At 42.3% G+C, this 24,395-nt stretch overlaps 1 protein-coding gene across 1 annotated transcript; it reads right to left on the bottom strand.

Moving 5' to 3' along the window:
* Positions 1–6,097: 6,097 nt before the first annotated feature.
* KCNJ2 (potassium inwardly rectifying channel subfamily J member 2) lies at positions 6,098–17,894 on the bottom strand. Its single transcript, XM_073560016.1, has 2 exons — positions 17,762–17,894; positions 6,098–9,335 (listed from the first exon to the last, which is right to left on the bottom strand). Exon 2 carries the CDS (start codon positions 9,100–9,102, stop codon positions 7,825–7,827), a length of 1,278 nt encoding a protein of 425 aa, XP_073416117.1. The 5' UTR covers positions 9,103–9,335; positions 17,762–17,894; the 3' UTR covers positions 6,098–7,824.
* Between the last annotated feature and the right edge of the window lie 6,501 nt (positions 17,895–24,395).

The raw sequence follows: 24,395 nt of genomic DNA, 5'->3' as shown, positions 1-24,395 counted from the left end.
CTGAATGTCAAAGGTTCTCCCTACATTGGATTATTACACCCAATAATGTCCTAGCTATATTGCTAGAAGGACTAAATATTACGCATTAAAAATAATCATTTCCTACATTCCTGTTTGAAGCTCATGGGCGGGCAGAAATGATTCCTCTGTTCCTCATGGGAGGTTTCAACCCTCTCTATAAAAATTTCTAAGTTGGCATAGCAGTGAGAAGGGATCCAACTAGACGGTAACTTTCAGGTCCTGGGGCCATGATTCAGAAAGGACCCTTTACTTACTACTACTTGTGGCCTCAATTTGGTCCCTTTCATATCTATTAATACATTTTATGGTCACTAGTCACCTGCACTGGATCCAGTAGTATATGATATGTATCTATCTGTGGTAGACAGATTTAGAGGGTCCCTTGTAAACAGCCATACACAATAGAGTGGCCGAATCATGGTTTGCTACTTGTTTGTCTGACAGCTACCTCCCAATTACATCTGGTCACTGCCTGATCAGATATTGGCTAATTGGTGGGGGGGTGGGATACCCAGTGTCTGATTTCCACTAACATCATATGAGAAATATTTAAAGAAAGCATATGTGTGTAAGAAAACATGTCATTTCTTCTGTTCATGTCTTGTGTCTGGCTGTAAGAAAACTGACTGCAGCAGGAGCCTCTCCCCCTGCCTTGTCTGCAGTAGGAAAGGTACACTGAATACGCCTATAACTATGTTAACTAATATTTAAAAAAAAAAATCAATTTAATTATCTTAACCCTTTCTTAACTCATCCCCACAACAACAACAAAAATTCCCAAAACGCAATTATTCCAAATTTTATTTTATTTTACAAATAATAAAATAAGACATAATATTATTTTAAAAAATCTGTACAATCCAGGATCTGTGCAGTACATTTCAGGAAGACTTTGATACAATAAAAAAAAAAAGGTTACAGCCAGAAAGAAGAAAATTATTTACAATGATTGTCATAAGCCGATCCCAAAATTAAAAAAAAAAAAAAAAATTGGCTAAAGATGGTGACCAGGCTGTACCCATCGCCCCTTTTAACAAGCTAGGGACAACCAGAGTTTAAAGACATTACAGTACATCTTAACACTTCTTAGACTAAGAAATATGCGAGTTCAAACCCTTTGTCTTTACCGTAAGGTAGAAAGATTTAATAAAGAAAAAAAATGCGTGCATCCCGCGATTTAATACATAATGTTTAATAAATAGAATAACTTACCCCATTGCATAATATATAAAAATTAAGGAAGGCGATTAGCTTACTACTAATCTTACTAGTAAGTATTCCCCTCCTTGTTGCAGGGTCTTGACTTCCAGACCTCAAAAAAAAAAAAAAAAAATTCTATAAAAAGGTCATAAAAACAGGATTATGACCTTAATACCTTCTCTCGGAGGATGCTGCAAAAAAATAAAAAATTTTTAAAAAATCTAGGGTGCCACAACATTAGGGTTAAGACATCATTCAAATGTCCCAATTCAAGTATTTCAGGAAGGAAACGGGGGGGGGGGGGGGGGACTTGTAATAAATGTATAATACAACAGCAACATCTATGTTAGCTAGATCCAGCTTCACGGTGTACAGCCCCTCATAAAAGAAGCCGCAGAGTCACCGGTGCATTGCGTTATGGCGTACATCACATTGTGCCGTCGAGAAGAAGGTTTAAAAATAAATTTAAAAAGTAACTGTCACAATTAAAAAAAAATCAAGATTGTTTGAATTCAAATTTAAAGAGGTATTCCCATCTCTAAGATCCTCTCCCCAAATATACAGTCATATGTAAAAGTTTGGGCACCCCTATTAATGTTAACCTTTTTTCTTTATAACAATTTTGGTTTTTGCAACAGCTATTTCAGTTTCATATATCTAATAACTGATGGACTCAGTTATATTTCTGGATTCAAATGAGGTTTATTGTACTAACAGAAAATGTGCAATCTGCATTTAAACAAAATTTGACCGGTGCAAAAGTATGGGCACCCTTATCATTTTCTTGATTTGAACACACCTAACTACTTTTTACTGACTTCCTGAAGCACTAAATTGGTTTTGTATCCTCATTAAGCTTTGAACTTCATAGCCAGGTGTATCAAATCATGAGAAAAGGTATTTAAAGTGGCCACTTGCAAGTAGTTCTCCTATTAGATTCTCCTATGAAGAGTGGCATCATGGGCTCCTCAAAACAACTCTCAAATGATCTGAAAACAAAGATTATTCAACATAGCTTTTCAGGGGAAGGATACAAAAAGTTGTCTCAGAGATTTAACCTGTCAGTTTCCACTGTGAGGAACATAGTAAGGAAATGGAAGAACACAGGTACAGTTCTTGTGAAGCCCAGAAGTGGCAGACCAAGAAAAATATCAGAAAGGCAGAGAAGAAGAATGGTGAGAACAGTCAAGGACAATCCACAGACCACCTCCAAAGACCTGCAGCATCATCTTGCTGCAGATGGTGTCACTGTGCATCGGTCAACAATACAGCGCACTTTGCACAAGGAGAAGCTGTATGGGAGAGTGATGCGAAAGAAGCCGTTTCTGCAAACACGCCACAAACAGTCGCCTGAGGTATGCAAAAGCACATTTGGACAAGCCAGTTACATTTTGGAAGAAGGTCCTGTGGACTGATGAAACAAAGATTGAGTTGTTTGGTCATACAAAAAGGCGTTATGCATGCGCTGTATTGTTGACCGATGCACAGTGACACCATCTGCAGCAAGATGATGCTGCAGGTCTTTGGAGGTGGTCTGTGGATTGTCCTTGACTGTTCTCACCATTCTTCTTCTCTGCCTTTCTGATATTTTTCTTGGCCTGCCACTTCTGGGCTTAACAAGAACTGTACCTGTGTTCTTCCATTTCCTTACTATGTTCCTCACAGTGGAAACTGACAGGATAAATCTCTGAGACAACTTTTTGTATCCTTCCCCTGAAAAGCTATGTTGAATAATCTTTGTTTTCAGATCATTTGAGAGTTGTTTTGAGGAGCCCATGATGCCACTCTTCATAGGAGAATCAAATAGGAGAACTACTTGCAAGTGGCCACCTTAAATACCTTTTCTCATGATTTGATACACCTGGCTATGAAGTTCAAAGCTCAATGAGGTTACAAAACCAATTTAGTGCTTCAGGAAGTCAGTAAAAAGTAGTTAGGAGTGTTCAAATCAAGAAAATGATAAGGGTGCCCATACTTTTGCACCGGTCAAATTTTGTTTAAATGCAGATTGCACATTTTCTGTTAGTACAATAAACCTCATTTGAATCCAGAAATATAGCTGAGTCCATCAGTTATTAGATATATGAAACTGAAATAGCTGTTGCAAAAACCAAAATTGTTATAAAGAAAAAAGGTTAACATTAATAGGGGTGCCCAAACTTTTACATATGACTGTAGTAGGTGTAATAATTATAATATTAGCAAATAACTCCAATTAGAAATGTTGCATAGTTCTTCTGATTAGCTAAGTCACTTACCCCATGTGCAGGGCATTTCAGTAGCTTAGGTATCCATGGTTACCATCACTAGCAACTAAATAACTGTCACTATGTGCGCGTTCGCATCCGTGGATACCTAAGCAACTGCAATGCACTTGGGGTAAGCGACATAGCTAATCAGAAGAACTATACTACATTTCTAATTGGATGTGTTTCCTAATATTATTACACCTACTACATATTGGGGTAGGATCTTGGAGATGGGAATACCCTGTTGAATAAAAAAAAAAAAAAAAAAAAAAAAAAAAAAGATTTCCCTTTTGATTAAAAAAAAGTGCAAATTTGCAAAGGTAAAGACAAAGGGTTTTTGCATCCAAAACAGAAGAAAAAAAAAAATTCCTGAACATAAAAAAAAATCAACTAACATTAAAAATGGTAGAACCTACAAATAAAAAAAAACGCTTTCAAAATGAAAAGACCATGCTTAAATAAATAACATACGTCCATAACATCGGAGACAGTCTGAGGTTTGTAAATATCTAAATTCTAGGTTTCTGTTCCTAGAATTCACCGCACTTTATTTATACCTCTATTGGCATATCGTGGTTTTTTTTTTATTATTTCATTAGTTTTATGACATTTTTATTCATTTTTTTTTTGTATTTTTTTAACATATTATTTACATTTGGCTTTAAATACAGAAAATATGGATTAGTATTATAAAAACTCTTAAAATAAAAGGAAACAGAGGGGAGGGCCTTGTTACCCCTTTAGGGCTAATGTTTTCTGTGCGTTCGAACAAAGAATTGTTCTAAATTAAAAAAAAAAAAAAACAACTAAAGGGATAAAAAAAAAAATAGTTAAAAGTGCATAGCAGCCTCTTTCAAGTTCTGGACTGGTTTGCGACTAATATGGTTTTTTAAAAGTAAGACTTAAGTCGTTGGTTGCTTGCATCCGGCACCAAAAACTGTGCTTTTTTGTAGTAAATTCCCCATTTTATTTATTTTTATTTTTTTGTAAAATGACTTAAAAATAAATAAAGTTTGTCCTCTGTGACTGTAGACCGCCATTTTTAAATAAAAATTTGCCATGACTATAGTCATGTACGTTATAGATATGTCGTTTCCAGCTAGTTCAAGTATCATTTAGCTCAGATGTAAAAAAAAAAAAAAAAAAAAAAAAAAAAAACACTCCTTGTCGGCCCAACGCTTGCGTTCTGGTTCCTATAGGAACGGCTGTTCTTATCACGCGAGCTATATTTAGTCTAGTGTATTTTAATTAAATGCAATTAAGATGTGATTGAGTGGGTAGAAACTTTCTAATTTAAAGTACTACATCAGGCCTCGAATAGCTGGAATGCAACTTTCTGTACATAGCGGTGGGAGGTAGCAAAAGGAGGCGTCACAGAGGAGGTACGTCTTCCTACCGATTGTGAAAGGTAAAATATGCGACTTACAGAATTGACCCAATTTAGATGGTAGCAGTTACACAAAAATACTCTTTGGTATTGCTTTGTCTTCCCTTTTAACGATGTGTGTAGCAGCAGATAGCATCTCGACGAACAACCATGGTGCTAGAGTATTGACTTTGTTCCTTCGTAGCGGACCATGGTCTGACAACCCTGGGATGTCTCAAAAATCCTACCCTTATGTTCTCCATGACATTATGTATTTAGAACACAACACAGTCAATCCATTGTGAATGTTTTTGTCCAATTCATTGACCGACCAGTCAATGGCGGTCAACCGTAGTGGACCATGCACTGACAGACCTGGGATGTCTCCAAATTCCTACCCTTATCATACCAGGACCAAATATTCTCCACTATCTCACGCATTTAGAACCCAACACAGTCAATCCATCATTAATTTTTTTGTCCAGTTTATTGAGCGACGGGTCATTGGTGGACAACCTTAGCAGACCATGGACCGACAGATCTATGATGTCTGAAAAATCTCCGCCACCGCATCCTCAAGCCTGGACCAAATATTCTCCTATATATCATCCATTTATTACCCAAGACAATAAATCCATCATGAAACCTTTTTCCCAATTCATTGACCGATCTGTTAATGGCGGTCAACTGTAACCTTAAGAAGACCATATTTTATGTGTTTCCATACTTGAGCATAGTACATACAAGGGTATACCCAGCACAGAGTATTTTTCTCACTTGCCAAAGAACTAAGAGAGCCTACTACTTGATTTTCCCACCATGGACACCCTTCATCAGATAGATGGGCTTCATGACTATCAAGTTGGCCTTCTATCTCTCATTTACTAAAATAATGGAGCCCTGTGGAGAGAACAATGGAAAAGGAGCGAGTCATCTGACTTGGGCTTGGATCTTTCCTTCCACAGACCCCCATATAAGGTGGACATACCCTTATGTACATGACAAGTTCATCTAAAGATATCTAGAAAATATGGCCTCCTATCAGCCACTGAAGACTAGAGCTAAGAGTCTAGATATGTCCTTCTTTTGCAGAACATTTTGAAGCGTGGCCTTTCACAGAACTACATTTCAGCGACCTTAGTTCAGGGCAAGATGATTTTTAATGGCATATTGTTAATAGACACAATTTAAAGCTCGTAGCTCACACCCTTTTCCATTGCATCTTCGGCTAGATTTTGGGATTCCAAAAGCGATAGTAGAAAAAAACTCTTGAACGATAACACGGTTCGGAACTATTCACAACAGTGAAGTTAATCCCAACTTATGGGGGCAAAAAAAAAATTACCATAGGTGTCACAAGTCTGACTCAGAGGGTTGTTTGTGCCTCTCTGTTTCTAAAAGGCTAAATTACGTCAAGTGCAAGCTGTGTGCAGTCTGGGATAGAGGCTGTCCTCCTCATCTGTCACCAAGAGAAAAATGTGGCCTGCACATGGCTCTTCATACCAAAGAGTCGTCAGCCAAACTTAAGGAATGAATCAAAAAATTCAAGTTCCCTTTTTTTTTTTTACAAATATTAGAGATTCCTTTACGGAGTTCTTCATGCCAAATAATATTTTTTTTCCAAATCCTATAGTTCCAAATAAGGTTCTTTTATTCCAATTTTTTTTTTGATACAAGATCAATCCACCCATGGCCTCAGCACTATCTCCGGAAATATACACCCACGCCCACATGATGATACATAGCATCTATCTCTCATTCTCAAAGACATTAAATCTGTTCATCCAACAAAAGCAAAAACTATAATTGCCCCTGAGGAGCCTTGAAAATTAAAAAATATGATCTAAGCTCTTCGGCCTTGGCCTTCTTCATAGAACCTAAGCGCTAATGAGTATGCCGATTCCACTTCCATAAAATTGGAAGGTCGCCAGCACAATTGACCATGACTTATAGCTAAATAACAGATGTCACTTTTGTTGTTTTTTGTTGTGCCCCCAAGGAAGGCAGATACACACAAAAATACCAAACCACCCCTAATATCTCATATCCTAGACTATTATTTAGCAGCAAGAGTTTCCATTGCTGCTGAAAAGAAGACTTCCCAGCGAGCAGTGGTTTTGAACACAATTTTTGGATTTTCTTTGGTATTGATTTCGATCTTTTTAACTCCCTCCCCCCTTCCTATATAAAAATATACCCTATACTAAGAGGACTAAGTTCGGTCATTCCCAAAAACATATGTGTTTGAACATAGTTCAAATACAAAAAAAATGTTATTTGGCTTTTACTTTTTTGGCCAACATTTTTATGGCCGTTCTCGCCCTTGTCCTGTCCCACCCCACCGTATGTCTAGAACACTGAAACAATACAAAACACCGCAGTAGAATCAACGGGGTGTGTGTAAAATAGCAGCAGATTAGAATTTAAGGCAGAGATTTGCCTATTGTTATGCCATTAAAAATGGACTTGTTCCCAATATTTCCAAAAAAAAAAAAAGAGAGAGGTTGAAAACCCAACGAGCTTGTCTGCAAGTTCAAGTTTTGTCAAATTTCTTTCAAAAACATACATCATTTATATTACATTATGTGCCTTCTGGTTATACTTTAGTGCTTTGTCTCTATAATCCCAGCTGCCTGTCCTTTTATGTTGTTTTTGTATCACCAGGAACATCTGGTGGAGCGAGAAGCTTTCAAGAGATGGTCCTACAAGACGGTTTTGGGATTGTTTTTTCCCTGCATAGCCCCGTTATCACAATTAACAGTGCCTTGTGGGGGGGCGAGCTCAGTGACTTGGAACACCAGTATATAAGTTCCAGTTTAGATCACCACAGCCTACACCTTTTTTGCAACAGTTTGCTTGATGCCATTGAGCGCCGTCTCAGTTTCACCCCTGTCCAACAGTACCGACATCTGAAAACTGCAGTGGGCCCCTGCTCAGCGATGCACATTGACCAGCTATGTTGACCAGCTGAAGGTAGCAGTTTTTTAGTCATATTTCAGATTCCCTCCTTAGCGGCCTAGGGTCAAGGGAAACTTGGTTGTGATGGTCCATATCTCGATGCATATCCGTACTCATGCTATCCGGTTGACCATTGTCACTGCCTTCCTCCTCTTTGCTCGTCAACGAGACTTCGTTCTCGTAGCAAAAAGTATTTTGGTTCGAAAGTATATATTTCTTTTCAGCTAAGTCCCTGGCGCTACAAACCGGGGTGTTGGGCACTTCATAAGTTTTGTGAAAGCGGGAATAGTCTACTTTATAGTAATGTTTTTCTTCAAAAAGGACAGGTTCATAGCGGTGACCCCAATAGATTTCATTCGCTAGGTAGGAGCTCCGACATTGGGTGGTCATGGCTGTGGCCTCCACCATTCCCTCCAATATGACCACTATCTCAAAGTCAGAATTGTCCAAGTCTTGCTTACTAAGGTCGTACAATGGACTGTCTTCGTCAATTTCGTGAACAATCGTGATAGGGGAAACTAAGAAAATCCGGTCAATGCCGCTGTCAAAGCCAACGTTGATGTCTATCTGATCCAAAGGGATGTACTCTCCTTCCGACGTGATGCGAGACTTGAGAAGCTGGGCTCGGACATGAGCCTCCACAAGATGGCTCTTTCGGAGATTGCCAACCCTCCACATCAAGCAGAGTTTCCCGTCTCTCATGGCTATCACGGCCATGTCACTGAAAACTAAAGTCTCGTTCCTCTTTTTTGGTTTTGCCATTTTAGCCATAACGGCACCAATGATGAAGGCGTCGATGATGCAGCCAACGATGGACTGGAAGACCACCATGAACACAGCCACGGGGCACTCATCAGTGACGCATCGGAATCCATAGCCAATGGTCGTCTGGGTTTCAATAGAGAAGAGGAAGGCTGCTGTGAAACTCCTGACCTCAGTGACACAAGATCTGTGATTTTCCGGAGCCCCCAAGTCATTGTGAAGAAGAGCTATTAGCCAGAAGACACAGCCAAAGAAAAGCCAAGATAGTATGAAAGCCAAGCAGAAGATGACCAGCATCCATCGCCAACGAATGTCCACACAGGTGGTGAAGATGTCAGATAAGTAGCGCTGCCCCTTCTCACTCACATTGATGAACTGGACGTTGCAGTGGCCATCTTTCTTGACGAATCGGCTTCGGCACTGTTGCCGGGTATGGATTTTACTTTTACCGTTTCCATATCCGTTGGCAACCGCCATGGTGGCCAGCTTCATTCCGTCCTCTTCTGAAGACACAACGCTGTAGCGGTTGGTTCGCACGCTGCCCATCACTTCACTTGAGGACTGCGGTGCTTCTGCTTTAGAAAACAGTCTTAGTTTCTGCAAAACTCTTTGGAGAAACAGTTTTGAAGGCTCAAAGGGAACACTCACAGGGAAAAAAAATATATGATTGGTATCAGAGGGGTTCCTGTCTCGGAAGGACCTTGGTTGCTACCAAGGAAGGTCTTCTGGCATGAGGAGGGGATGTCAGCAGGCTCTCATTGTCACCCTGATGTCATGTCCTGCAAGAAAAAGAAAAGATTTTGATGTCAAAGCGTAAGGAAATGGTAAGGTAAGCCTTCCTTCTCCATGTTCCTTCCTGTCATATGCAAACAAGTCCATTAATATCTCCTGCTGGATCTCCTCCTGAGTCCAAGTTGCCATGCTTCACCTTGTCCAAATCCCAAGGCTCCTTATGGAGCACATGAGGCCACAATGCAAACTAAAATAACTGTAGCTAATTACTTGCTTCATTACAAGAAGTTCTGAAACAGATGTAGCAGAGCCTAGGTTGTCAGAGCAATGCTGGGATGGTCATAAGTGTAAGCATGGTGGGGTCAGAAGACTAAGCATGGTGGCACTTATATACTGGAGTAGCAAAGGATCAGATCCAAACTGTCCATCCTCGCAGCATGTCCAACCCAGGAGGGTCTACAGGAGGCACATGATTAATAAAACCCATGCATAGGACATGTCCCTCAGCAACCCTCACTGTTGACACATCAGTTCCTGTGAGAATCATTACCCAGAAGATGACCCCAAAGAATGGCCGTGTCCCTCACATGACATCTTTCATTCACGTCCTGCATTCTCACGCACACGCTGTCCTTGCCTTTAATAGATACCTGACCTCCCTGAAGAATATTTTCAATCCGATGTAGCAGAGACGAGTTTGACATTTTAAAAGCGCTGTAGAATAGCAGAAAAAAAAAATAGTGTTTTTTTTTTCTTTCACTTTTCCAAAAACAGCGCCACTCTTGTCCATAAGCTGTTCCTGGTATTGCAGTCCTTAAATCAATAAGCTGCAATACCAGATACAGCCTACGCATATAGGTGGCACTGTCCTGGAAGAAAATATAGACACGGATCCTTTTTATTTTATACAAGCTTTAACTATTTATTTGATGTGTTAGAAAACAGATCTCGGTAGGGGAAAACTCCGCTTTGCTCCATTGCAAGTGCAGAAGAACTAAGTATTATCTATGGTTTGTCAACCTACAGCAACCGCACGCTCAGCTCTGCTATGTAGTAGAAATAAAGAAATGTTCTTGAATACATTTTAATTAATTTAATGTTTAAATTACGTAACATTTTCAGATGACCTGATAAAAGTTGGCACTGGTCATCCTTGCCAAGGCAATGGCCACCTTTTAGTGCAACAGGGTGACAAAGCGCATAAGTACAGCAATTTTGGTCCTGCATTAGCTATTTATTGGGGGCTGTCATAGAAATGATCAACAGGTTTGTTGACTTTGGGTAGATGTAGCAGGGCTGAGCTTGTCATTTGGAAAAATAATAAAAAAAACAATAAATGGCAGGTTCACCTCTGCTACATCGGTATATAGTGTGCACTGCCCTTACTGTTAGACTGCATCGCCCCAAGGAATAGCAGATACTAATGAATGGTTCAGAGACAGTACATAGTCATAGCCCAAATGCTGGAAGGTGATGTAGCAGAGCCGAATTTGTCATTGTTAAGATGTTGTACCAGATGGGTTTTGTCAATTGATGAAGAACACAACTTTGCTGCACATCATGATTTCACCACAGTGTGTGCTGGACCAAATGACAAACTCATCACTGCTACATCTGTGCATGCCAGACTGTTATTTGTTCTACACTTGTGACTATAGAAATGTGGTACTGTCTTCATGTCTGTTCCCAGGCCTTAATAGGTAGTAGTGTAAATTACCCATATAGCAGTGCTGAGTTTGTCAATTGGAAATTTCGATTTTACTAGTTTTACATAGGACTGCATATAAAAATAACCCCCATCTGTGGACATCGGGCCCTCAGACCATCCTCATGGAGTCTTTTTCTAACCATTTGTGCAGACACATGCACATTTGTGAGCTGCTGGAGGTCATTTTGCAGGGCTCTGGCAGTGCTCTTCCTGTTCCTCCTTGCACAAAGGCGGAGGTAGCGGTCCTGCTGCTGGGTTGTTGCCCTCCTACGGCCCCCTCCACGTCTCCTGGTGTACTGGCCTGTCTCCTAGTAGCGCTTCGAGCCTCTGGACAATATGCTGACAGTCACAGCAAACCTTCTTGCCACAGCTCACATTGATGTGCCATCCTGAATGAGCTGCACTACCTGAGCCACTTGTGTGGGTTGTAGAGTCCGTCTCATACTACCACGAGTGTGAAAGCACAACCAACATTCAAAAGTGACCAAAACATCAGCCAGAAAGCATTGGTACTGAGATGTGGTCTGTGGTCCCCACCTGCAGAACCACTCCTTTATTGAGGGTGTCTTGATAATTGCCAATAATTTCCATCTGTTGTCTATTCCATTTGCACAACAGCATGTGAAATTGATTGTCAATCAGTGTTGCTTCCTAAGTGGACAGTTTGATTTCACAGAAGTGTGAATTACTAGGAGTTATTGTTACTGTTGTTTAAGTGTTCCCTTTATTTTTCTGAGCAGTGTATATAAAAATATGTGCCATTGGATTTAATTCAAAATGTTGCAGGATTTGCCTCCTCTAGCCTATGTGCTGCACTGTATAAGCCTGGCTGCAGAATGAGTTAACTGAGAATTAGCCAGTGAGCTCCATATGATCGCAAGTTTGCAACTCTATTATCTGTCTTTATAGCATAGAAGAGCTGAATGTGAGATGTAGCAGGGCTGAGCGTGTGATATATAAATACACACAGATATATATATATATAGATACACTGAATGACCTGAAGAATAAATGTCACAACAAAATAATCCATTTAACCTTCAGCATTGTCAAAATGAACAAATGTAGAGGTTTATGACCAATCCAGCTCTGCTATATCTATATGCATTTGTACATTGGCAGAGCTGTTCACATCCTATTTTCAGCTCCACACTTTGTTCTCTTTGTGATCCTTATCAGCACAAAGCAAACAAGCAGGACAAACTGCTACAGCTCCACAGCACAGCAGTCAGCCACAGTATGGACAGCATCTATAAGGGAAGCCCAGGAGCAATCTGCAAATGTAAACTGCAGATGTAGCAGAGCTGAACATCAGAGCTCCACCATGTGTGACATCTCCATGCTGTTGGGTTTCATTCAAAATATTGCATGGTGTAGCCTCCTGTAGCCTCTGTGTTGCATTGTGTGATCCTGGCTGCAGAATGAGTTAACTCAGAATTGGTCAGTGAGCGCCATGTGACGGCAAGTTTGTACCGCTTTTAACTGTATAGCACTGAAGAGCTGAGTGTGAGATGTAGCAGAGCTGAGCTGAGAAAAACGTATTTTAAATATCCAGTATAACTGTGCCAGATGACAAATTCAGCTCTGCACATCTGACACATGAGGTTACTGGAATATAGAGGAACTGCCAGACAGGCTGCTGATGGGGGAGTGGGATTTCCAGTATTCCCTCCATAAAAAGTGTTGCCCTGTTGCTCACCCAGCTGGCGGAAAATGATTTTGGATGCCCCCACCCCCCGGCCGCCCCCTTTCTGGTGTCTATTCCTGAAGCTCAGAATGAATGAAAATTGCAGAATGGAGAAGTAAAGCGCCGGCTTCCTAAAATAATAAGCATGTGCTCGAATTCCACGATTCGCCGGTCCCCCTCCTATTAATAACGTCTCGCGCTCTAAATTTAGCTCCGTCTCGCCCCATCATGGTTTCCATAGGTGAAGGATTGATCAGTACCAGATATATATATGTGTGTGTGTATATATATACTGTATGTGTGTGTATGTATATATATATATATAGTGTATTCTATCCAATCAGAAAACGCATACACTCTGCCGATTCTGCCGTAATCATAATGGCAGATGTAGCAGAGCTGCGTCCTCTTGAGAGTCCCGATACCGCGTTGGCGTCACCTTCACATTCATTGCTGCTCTATGACATAATCATGCCTGCCGCACCTAACAAACCCAGCTCTGCTACAAGGCGACGATGATGAGTTCATTTCTGGTCGATATTGATGTATTATGTAATAATGAGGATTACCGCTAAGCAGATAGGGCTTAGCTGGGGTGGGGGAGGTGGGGAGCGGCAAGAGATGTAGCAGAGCTGAACAGGAACCCCGTAGACGGCATTATCTCTGCGTTTTAATGAAATCATGGGGAGTAGTGGGAAGTGACAAACACAGCTCTGCTGCACCTGACAAAGTCAACTCACTACATTTAGCTGTAATCTTTGGGGAAATGCATTCTATGGATTAGGGTAACGAGACATGACGCCGCCGTCCCCCAGATGTGGTGCAACTACAACTCCCAGCATGCCCTAACCATTACTATATAAAATAATGTAGCAGTGCCAAATTAGTCGTTCCATTCTGAATTGGTTTGAATTTTCCAAATTCCATGTGAAAAGCATCAATGTTATATTCGGCCAGGTGACTGACCCAGCTCTGCTACACCCCAGGGAGGAGCATTGGCTGCAGTGTGGCCCCGGGACTCCTGTTCTAGTGTTTAGACAGAACTTGAACTAGAAAGTCTGGTCCCTCCGCATGTTTGGGACGTGTGGACTGCGCAGCCTAATGCCAGGGGCGAGGGGATTAAACGCCAGCAGACCACCCTAAAAATGGAGCCCCGACACGTAACCGTATCTTTATCCATTTCAAACGCATTGTTAGCTCTCCGATGTAGCAGTGCTGGTTCTCCGATGTAGCAGATCTGACTTTGTCACATGGAATTAAGCTGAATTTTGTCATTGAGGATGACTCACACAGTCAGATATGAGAGGTGTTACCAAGAGACCTATAAGTCTGATTCCCAGGTGGCACCCATGTTATAACATATTCAGCTCTGCTACATCTGTATATAAACCAGTCCGGTATACCATCACATTATGTGCGTCAGGTTAAGAAATGCTACATCTGTACATGTACCACATTGCCCCCAAAAGTTCTTCCGATGCTATGTTCAGATGTAGCAGAGTTCACTTTGTTGTGCAGCGCTACCAAGTTGTGCTTGTTGGGCGTTTCTTTTTTTAGCTTTAGCCAAATGTCAGATTCCTCCTTTGTGATAGATTTGCTCACTCAGCTCTGCTGTACCAGTGCCTGGAGCAGATCTCAGAGACCTGGCTAGGCCCCAAGAGATGGAGACAAATCCCCAAGTGACGCCACACATGTAGACGTTGCTACGCTAGGGCTACACGGCTACTGTACGCTGCCTCCTCCAGCCAACCTGCTGGAAACATCCACTACTAAATATATACAGGTGTAGCAGAGCCGAGTTTGTCATCTGGCGCAACCCATTGTTATCCATAAGGCAGCAGGTAAACCTTTGGAGGTATCTTATATCAGTGAGCTATCCTGACACTCTATGACAAACCCAGCTCTGCTACAGCAGCACAGTACAGGCTCTGCTACCTCAGCTTTCAGCTACATAGCCAGCAGCAGATGTTAGTGCTGCTCCCCAGCACCTGTGCCACCAGGGAGCAGCGGGTTAGTGTTGGGTTCACTTGGGCACATGTGATGCCAAGGTAAACAGTGATATGTAAATGCTTGTGGCTCTGTACCACTTTTCTACTACGCGTGCAGCAGTGCTGAGTTTGTCATGTAACTGTTTACACCATGTAGTAGGTTTACCTGCAGTCCTATGTAAAAAAAAAAAAAATCACAAATTTTTTGGATCAGCTGCATCTGTATATGGCAAGGACATGGGTCCCAATCCTCAGTGCCAGAGCCAAACCAAGCAATATTTTAAGACGTACCTGAACTGACATTGTTTATGTTAATGGTGAGGACTGCAAAACTTATATACTATGGTAAGAAAGGTATTGTGATTTGCCCTACTATTGAGAACAAAACTGGCTCTGCTACATCTGATTTTTATCTCTGTCAAACCCAGCTCTGCTGTATCTGCCAAACCAAACTCTGCTGTACCTGCTAAACCCAGTTCTGCTGTACCTGCTAAACCCAGATCTGCTGCACCTGACAAACCCAGCTCTGCTGTACATGACAAACCCAGCTCTGCTGTACATGACAAACCCAGCTCTGCTGTATCTGCCAAACTTAGATCTGCTTCTGCTCTACCTGCTAAACCCAGCTCTGCTGTACCTGGCAAACCCAGCTCTGCTGTACCTGACAAACCCAGCTCTACTGTACCTGACAAACCCAGCTCTGTACACCTCACAAACCCAGCTCTGCGGCATCTGAAAAACCCAGCTTTGTACACCTGACAAATCCAGCCCTGCTATACCTGACAAATCCAGCCCTGCTATACCTGACAAAACCAGCCCTGCTATACCTGACAAAACCAGCTCCGCCATACCTGAAAAACCCAGCTCTGCCATACCTGAAAAACCCAGCTCTGTACACCTGACAAACCAAGCTCTGTACACCTGACAAACCAAGCTCTGTACACCTGACAAACCAAGCTCTGTACACCTGACAAACCAAGCTCTGTACACCTGACAAACCAAGATCTGCTGTATCTGACAAACCAAGATCTGTACACCAGACAAACCAAGCTCTACTCCATATGACAAACCCCGCTTTGTACACCTGACAATTCCATCTCTGCTGTACTGACAAACCCAGCACTGCTGCTTCTGACAACTTCAACTTTGCACACCTGACAAACGCAATGCTGCGCACATAACATACCCAGCACTGCTATATTTGATAAAGCTTAAAAACTGCTCACGCTGCCAATGACAGTATTCTTAGCTGTCCCTTCCACATAATCCCAAATTTCCCCTAGCATTAGCTTGTACTGGCCCTTTAAAGAAAACCCAAATATTTCAGATTCAGCGCAGACATCTGTTCGCCAACATGTGAGAATGACGGACAGCCGCATCTGAGGGTGAGATGGCAAAGCCGCAGAGGCCGCCTACACCACCACAATGACATCAGGATGCAGCAGAGCTGAGTGTAGCAAATCTGCAGTCCTATGTAAAAAAAAATACTTTGTAGTATCACCAACCATGAGTTAATAAATAAATAATAATAATCTTTATATAGCGCTAACATATTCCGCAGCGCTTTACAGTTTGCACACATTTTCATCACTGTCCCTGATGGGGCTCACAATCTAAACTCCCTATCAGTATGTCTTTGGAGTGTGGGAGGAAACCGGAGTGCCCGGAGGAAACCCACGCAAACACGGGGAGAACATACAAACTCCTTGCAGATGTTGTCCTTGGTGGGATTCGAACCCAGGACTCCAGCACTGAGCCACCGTGCTGCCCGTGCCATGAGTTGTGCCAAATGACAAACTCAGCTCTGAGGAAGTGTGCTAATCATACCCCACTATGCCTAAAGGGGGGGGGGGACATGACCACTTTAGGATCCTCAGCGCAGCAGTTGCACTTTACGGCTTCAGCTGTCACCATTGAGAAGTGACATGATGCAACTTTTGGATATTTTAAAGTCATGGCGTCCAAAATCAGGAGCGGAACAATCAGAGGGAAAGTCTAATAGAAACCCGTCACCACTTCTGCACTTCTCACCCACTTCTGGTTTTGGCTTACAATACTGAGGTGAAATACTGAATGTGTGAACGAAGCCTTAGGAATCCCAACTACCGCGTCCTCGCAGCTGCTGCGAGCGCGAACAGATGCTGCGCGGAGCCCAACTGTTGCACCGGGAGATGGCGTATTTATAGCCCGGCAGATTCTGGATCAGCAGTATCTAGATATTCTCTCCGGCAGGTAAAGAAATAACAAAGGGCTCTGCATGGATGTAGCAGAGCTGAGTTTGTCATTTGGCACTATAAGGTTCTTCAAAGGTCTGGCAGGAAAAACAATCTCCTACATCATCATCTAAACTTATCAACGTGTACACATGCTACATCATTTTAATTAGATGCTGATGTAGCAGGGCCGAGTTTGTCATTTGTCACAATTTTGGTCCAGTAAACTGACAACATTGACTTCAGATATAGCAGAGCTGAATTTGTCGCCTGTCCCCATTTTTGTTCCGTGGACCTTACTACCTTGTCACAATTTTAGCAGAGCCGAATTTGTCGTCCATCACAATTTGTGTTCCTTAGACCCCACTACGTTGTCACAAATTACACAGCAACTTCAGCACTGCTATATCGGCATGCATTGTCGTTGAGCAGAACGTTACCAATAACACTGCCTTACAAACCCAGAATTTGATTTAAAGGCAGATACGGGCGAGTTCAGTTTGTCATCAGCCAAAATTGGAGTTGTCCTATGAACCCGTAATCCCGCGACAAATCAGCTCTGCTACATCTTCAGCAGGAATAGAAGCATATTTGAAGGGAGCTGAGCGTGTCACCATTTTTATGACTGTCTCGCCATCCCATTGCAAATGGACCCTTTTAAAAGGCAGATGTAGCAGAGCCGAGTTTGTCATTTTCCAAAATATTCATTCAGTAAACCCAATGCGGATGTATTGCAATCCCGGCAGCTCTGCTACACCGGGAGCGATGCATCTGAGTTGTATTTGTTAATTTCCGTAACGAGCTGTGCCGAGTGACAAACTCAGCTCTGCTACATCCATATGTTCTGTAGTTGGCACCGACCCTGGCGACGACTTACCTTATAGATTAGGGGAGCACATTGTAACCCAAGGGGATAAATAAGATCCAGTGGCATTTGCAATACGCCAATCCCAAAGCTTTCCCCAGCCCCAGTAATCCCAGGGATCGCTCCTGGGCGATCATTCACATCCTCTGCCTATCTCTTACAAGCCATGTGCTCTTAAATAGCTCGCCGGCCTGCTACACTCATAGGTGCTGCGCGCAGCCAATCAGGGGCCAGGGGACGGCCTGAGTGACAGCTGAGGGTCGGGCTGCGCCAGCTTTCAGCAGCTCATTGAGGGGAAGTTTAGTGCAAAGAACAGATGGAATAAGAAGAGGCTGCGCTGTCGCGGAGCGAGCGAGCGATGCACACTCCGCTCCGCGCACTTCTACGGATGTAGCAGAGCGGAGTTTGTCGTTCCGAAGACCCTTATTAGTCGTATTTGCCAGTCATGTTCTCGCTAGAGTGGTGACATCGCAACACGCTAGCTTATGGCGACACGGCTGCGCTTTTACATGGGACTGCCAAGTCGGCTTTCGTAGTTTCACAGTTTTAAGGTTGAAAGAAGACACAAGTCCGTCGAGTTTAACCCTACAATCTAACACGTTGGGACACCGCAACGTGCTATTCACGCTTTTTTTTACATAGGACTGCGAAGTCAGCTAGGTCCTCTGACATGTCCTGGTGCCAACCTGGGATTTTACCTAGGACTGCAAGGTCAATTATGTCCTGGTATCGGTGCAGAGTGCTAACTAGGCTTTTACGTAGGACTGCCAATTCAACTTTGTCCCAAGTGACAAGTCAATGTTCTAGTTATACTTTTACACGGGACTGCAAAATTGCACAGTCCTAGTGACAGCATAAGGTGTTAGTTTACTTTCCAGTCCTGTGCAAAAGCAAAGCTATGTACTGTGACACAGCACTGGTAACAGCACAATGTGATATTGATACATTTACATAGGACTGCAAAGCCAATTGTGAAATTCATCCTGGTAAAAGCACAGTACGTTATATATATATATATATAGTTTTACTTAGGACTGCAAAGTTGACATTGTTCTATTAAACAGTTCTTATAACAGCACGTTGTGATAGCTATACATTTACATAGGACTGCACAGACAACTGTGTATTATGAAACAGTCCTGGTAACAGCACAGCATGTTATCTTTAGTTTTAAATAGGACTGCTTCGTTGAATATGTCCCATGAAGTAGTCCTGATAACAGCACAATGTAATATATATATGTTTACATAGGACTGCAAAGTGGACAGTGTAATATGTTAGTCTACTTTCCAGTCCCATGCAAATGCAAAGCTTTTTCCTATAAAATAGTCCTGGTAACAGCACAATGTGATATCTATAATTTTACATAGGACTGCAAAGTGAACAATGTCTTATGAAACCGTCCAAGTAATAACAGAATCAGATATCTAAGCTTTTACATGGGACTGCAAAACAGACTGAGTGCTGTGACACAGTCCTGATAGCAGCCCAATTTGATATGCATACTTTTACATAGGACTGCAACATTGACTGTGAAACAGTAATGGTATCAGCACAAAATATCTATACTTTTACATAGGACTGCAAAATATTATGTTGTGTGGCACTGTGTGGTTTACAGCACAAAGAGCTTTTCCACAGGACTGCAAAGTCAACTATATTTTATGAAATAGTCCTAATTAAAGCACACTGTGATATCTAAACTTGTACATGGGACTGCCAAGTTGATTATGTCCTATGACACTGTCTTGGTAACAGTGCAAGTGATATCTAAGATTTTACATGGTACTGCAAAGACAACAATGTCATATAATGCAGTCCGGGTAGCGACACAATGTGCTAGTTGTGTTTTTACATAGGACTGCAAAGCTAGTTATATTCAATAACAACCTCTGGGTAGCAGCTCAAAGTCTTTTTTTTTCTATTTCACACAGATTTTACATAGGACTGCAATGTTGACTATGCTCTATGAAACAGTCCTGGAAAGAGTGCAACGTGTTAGCTTTGCTATTACATGATACTGGAAAACCAAATATGTCCTGTGACACAGCCAACAAAGTGGTTGGCTCTGCTTTTACATAGGACTGCCATCTCAGTTTGCCCTTTGGAATAATTTTGATGATGATATAGTACGGCGGCTGCGCTATTTAATGTGACTAAATAGATGAGTTTGCTCCAGAGCACATGCAAGATGTGGACTTACATGGGACTGTGGGAGCACTTATTGCGGACACTATAACAGCACATGAAGGAATTCAGCTCTGCTACATGCAGAACAATAGTTCAGTCGTTTTAGTACTCAGATTAGTAGAATATCCAGGTGTAGAAGAGCCGTACTTGTGAGGTGCACATTCATCTAACCTAGTGCAATCATTGTGAGAAAACATTTTTTTCTCCAAAATAACAACTCATCTTTACCAGGTTAACAATCCCAGCTCAGCTACATCTGGGCATGCCAATCGATGTTTCTGGACAAAATGTTGCAGAGGCGAACTTGATTGTATATCCCGATAATTCAGCGATAAAACAGAAGCTCGTCCCATGAGAGGGACCTTATTACAAACTCAGCACTGCTACATCTGTATAAAACCTTAGTTATCGGAGCAGAACACAGACGGATTAGAAAATGCTGACTGTGAATTCATTATCTGAAGGGATCGGAAATTCTCTGAAGTTTTTATACATTTTGGGAGAAATCTCTAGGTTTATTGGATATAAGACTATAAACCCTACAGGAAAAGTAGGGCTGAGTTTGTTATGTGTAGGACACTTGAATTAGTTGTGTAGTGCTGCTGAGTTTGTCAATTGGCACAGGGCACCTTGATATCACTGTACTATAGTGGACTCTCAGCAGAACTGGGGTTGGTGAGTCCTGTGCCACGCATCAGTGTAGACTGGGAGACAAAGAGTCCTGGTCAATACTACAGTATAGCACACAGGACTGCAAGGGAATCCACTGTGTGAAAAAGGAACTAGGTGACAAACTCAGCTCTACAACTTCTACAAATCTATGATAGAAAGGTTTCAGGACACACATAGCATCACAGTTATGATAGAAAGGTGTCAGGACACAGAGCATCACAGCTATGATAGAAAGATGTCAGGACACAGCACATCGCAGCTATGATAGAAAGGTGTCAGGACACAGAGCATCGCAGCTATGATAGAAAGGTGTCAGGACACAGAGCATTGCAGCTATGATAGAAAGGTGTCAGGACACACAGAGCATCACAGCTATGATAGAAAGGTGTCAGGACACAGAGCATCGCAGCTATGATAGAAAGGTGTCAGGTGTCATCACAGATATGATAAAAAAAGTGTCAGGACACAGAGCATCGCAGCTATGATAGAAAGGTGTCAGGACACAGAGCATCGCAGCTATGATAGAAAGATGTCAGGACACAGAGCATTACAGCTGTGACAGAAAAGTGTCAGGACACTCAGAGCATCACAGATATGATAAAAAATTGTTAGGACACAGAGCATCGCAGCTGTGATAGAAAGGTGTCAGGACACTCAGAGCACCGCTGCTATGATAGAAAGGTGTCAGGACATTTAAAGCATTTCAACTATGATAGGAAGGTGTTAGGACACAGAGCATCACAGCTATGATAGAAAACTATTGTCAGGATGCACAAAGCATCGCAGCTATGATAAAAAAGTGTCAGGACACTCCGATAATTACAGCTATGATAGAAAGGTGACAGGCGAGATGGAGCATCGCAGCTATGATAGAAAGTTGTCAGGACACAGAGCATCACAGCTATGATAGAAAGGTGTCAGGACACTTAGAGCACCGCTGCTATGATAGAAAGGTGTCAGGACATTTAGAGCATTTCAACTATGATAGAAAGGTGTTAGGACACATAGTATCACAGCTATGATAGAAAACTGTTGTCAGAATGCACAAAGCATCGCAGCTATGATAAAAAGTGTCAGGACACTCCGATAATTACAGCTATGATAAAAAAAAGTGTCAGGACGCTCAGATAATTGCAGCTATGATAGAAAGGTGACAGGAGAGATAGAGCATCACAGCTATGATAGAAAGTTGTCAGGACACAGAGCATCGCAGCTATCATTGAAAGGTGTCAGGACACACAGAGCATTGCAGTTGTGATAGAAAAGTGTCAGGACACGAAGAGCATCGCATCTATGATAGAAACGTGTCAGAATACTTAATCGCAGCTATGATAGAAGGGAGTCAGGACACACAGAGCATTGCAGCTGTTATAGAAAGGTGTCAGGACAGGCAGAGGATCAAAGCAATGAGAGAAAGGTGTCCAGGACACAGAGCATCGCAGCTATGATAGAAAGGTGTTAGGATACGTAGACCATCGTAGCTATAACAGCAAGGAGTCAGGAGACAGAGAATCGCAGCTATGCTAGAAAGGTGTCAGGAGACGCAGAGCATCATAGCTATGATAGAAAGGTGTCAAGACATGCAGAGCATCGCAGCTATAATAGAAAGGTGTCAGGACAAAGAGCATTACAGCTATGATAGAAAGGTGTGAGGACACACAGGGCATTGCAGTCATGATAGAAATGTAAGATGACACGAAAAGCATCGCAGCTATGACAGCAAGGTGTCAAGACACAGAGCATCGCAGCTAAGATAGAAAGGTGTCAGGACACAGAGCATCGCCGCTATGATAGAAAGATGTATGAATACTAAAAACATCGCAGTTTTGATAGAAAGGTGTCAGGACACAGAGCATCGTAGCTGTGATAGAAAGGTGTCAGGACACAGCATCGCAGCTATGATAGGGAGGTGTCAGGACACAGAGCATCTAAGCTATGATAGAAAGGCTTCAGTACACACAGAGCATTGCAGCTAAGATAGAAAGTTGACAGGAGAAACAGAGTATGGTAGCTATGATAGAAAGGTGTCTGGTCAAGCCTAGCATCACAGCTATGTTAGAAAGGTGACACGACAGGCATGACATCACAGTTATGACAGAAAGGTGTTAGGACACAGAGAATCATAGCTACGATAGAAAGGCATCAGTACACACAAAGCATTTTAGCTATGCTAGAAAGGTGTTAGGAGACACAGAGAATCATAGCTATGATAGAAAGGTGTCAGGACAGGCAGAGGATCACAGCTATGAAAGAAAGGTGTTAGGACACAGAGAATCGCAGCAATGATAGAAAGGTGACAGGAGAGAGAGCATCCCAGCTATGATAGAAAGGTTTTAGGACACAGAGCATTGCAGCTATGATAGAAAGGCATCAGGATGCTCAAAGCATTGCAGCTATGATAGAAAGGTGTCAGGACATGCAGAGCATCGTAGCTATGACAGAAAGGTGACAGGACACTGAGAGCATCGCAGCTATGATAGAAAGGTGACAGGAGAAAGAGCATAGCAGCTATGATAGAAAGGTGTCAGTACATACAGAGCATTGCATCTATGATAAAAAGGTGTCAAGACAGGCAAAGGTTCACAGCTATGACAGACAGGGGTTAGGACACAGAGCTTTGCAGCTATGATAGAAAAGTGTCAGCATACGCAGACCATCATAGCTATGACAGCAAAGAGTCAGGAGACAGAGAATCACAGCTATGCTAGAAAGGTGTCAGGAGAAGCAGAGCGTCATAGCTATGATAGAAATGTGTCAAGACATGCAGAGCATCGCAGCTTTAATAGAAAGGTGTCAGGACAAAGAGCACTGCAGCTATGATAGAAAGGCATGAGGACACACAGAGCATTGCAGCTATGATAGAAATGTATGATGATGACATGAAAAGCATGGCAGCTATGATAGCAAGGTGTCAAGACACAGAGCATTACAGCTAAGATAGAAAGGTGTCAGGACACACAGAGCATCGCAGCTATGATAGAAAGGTGTAGGACAGGCAGAAGATCACAGCGATGACAGAATGATGTCAGGATACAGAGCATCTCAGCTATGATAGAAGGGTGTCAAGACACAGAGCATCGCAGACATGATCGAAAGGTGTCAGTACACACAGAGCATTGCAGCTAAGATAGAAAGTTGACAGGAGAAACAGAGTATGGCAGCTATGATAGAAAGGTGTCAGGACAGGAATGACATCACAGTTATGATAGAAAGGTGTTAGGACACAGACAATCGCAGCTACAATAGAAAGGCATCAGTACACACAGAACATTATAGCTATGATAGAAAGGTGTCAGGAGACACAGAGCATCATAGCTATAATAGAAAGGTGTCAGGACAGGCAGAGGATCACAGCTATGAAAGAATGGTGTTAGGACACAGAACATCACAGCTATGATAGAAAGGTGTCAGGACATGCAGAGCATCATAGCTATGACAGAAAGGTGACTGGACACTGAGAGCATTGCAGCTATGATAGAAAGGTGACAGGAGAAAGAGCATAGCAGCTATGATAGAAAGGTGTCAGTACATACAGAGCATTGCATCTATGATAAAAAGGTGTCAGGATACGTAGACTATCGTAGCTATAACAGCAAGGAGTCAGGAGACAGAGAATCGCAGCTATGCTAGAAAGGTGTCAGGAGACGCAGAGCATCATAGCGATGATAGAAAGGTGTCAAGGCATGCAGAGCATCGCAGATATACAGTTGTGGCCAAAAGTATTGACACCCCTGCAATTCTGTCAGATAATACTCAGTTTCTTCCTGAAAATGATTGCAAACAC

This window comes from Dendrobates tinctorius, unplaced genomic scaffold (assembly GCF_039654945.1).
Source record: "Dendrobates tinctorius isolate UK_male_01 unplaced genomic scaffold, ASM3965494v1 ptg000014l, whole genome shotgun sequence".
NCBI classification, from domain to species: domain Eukaryota; kingdom Metazoa; phylum Chordata; class Amphibia; order Anura; family Dendrobatidae; genus Dendrobates; species Dendrobates tinctorius.
Note: the sequence above shows the minus strand (reverse complement) of the source record. Positions and strands in the feature narration are given on the sequence as shown.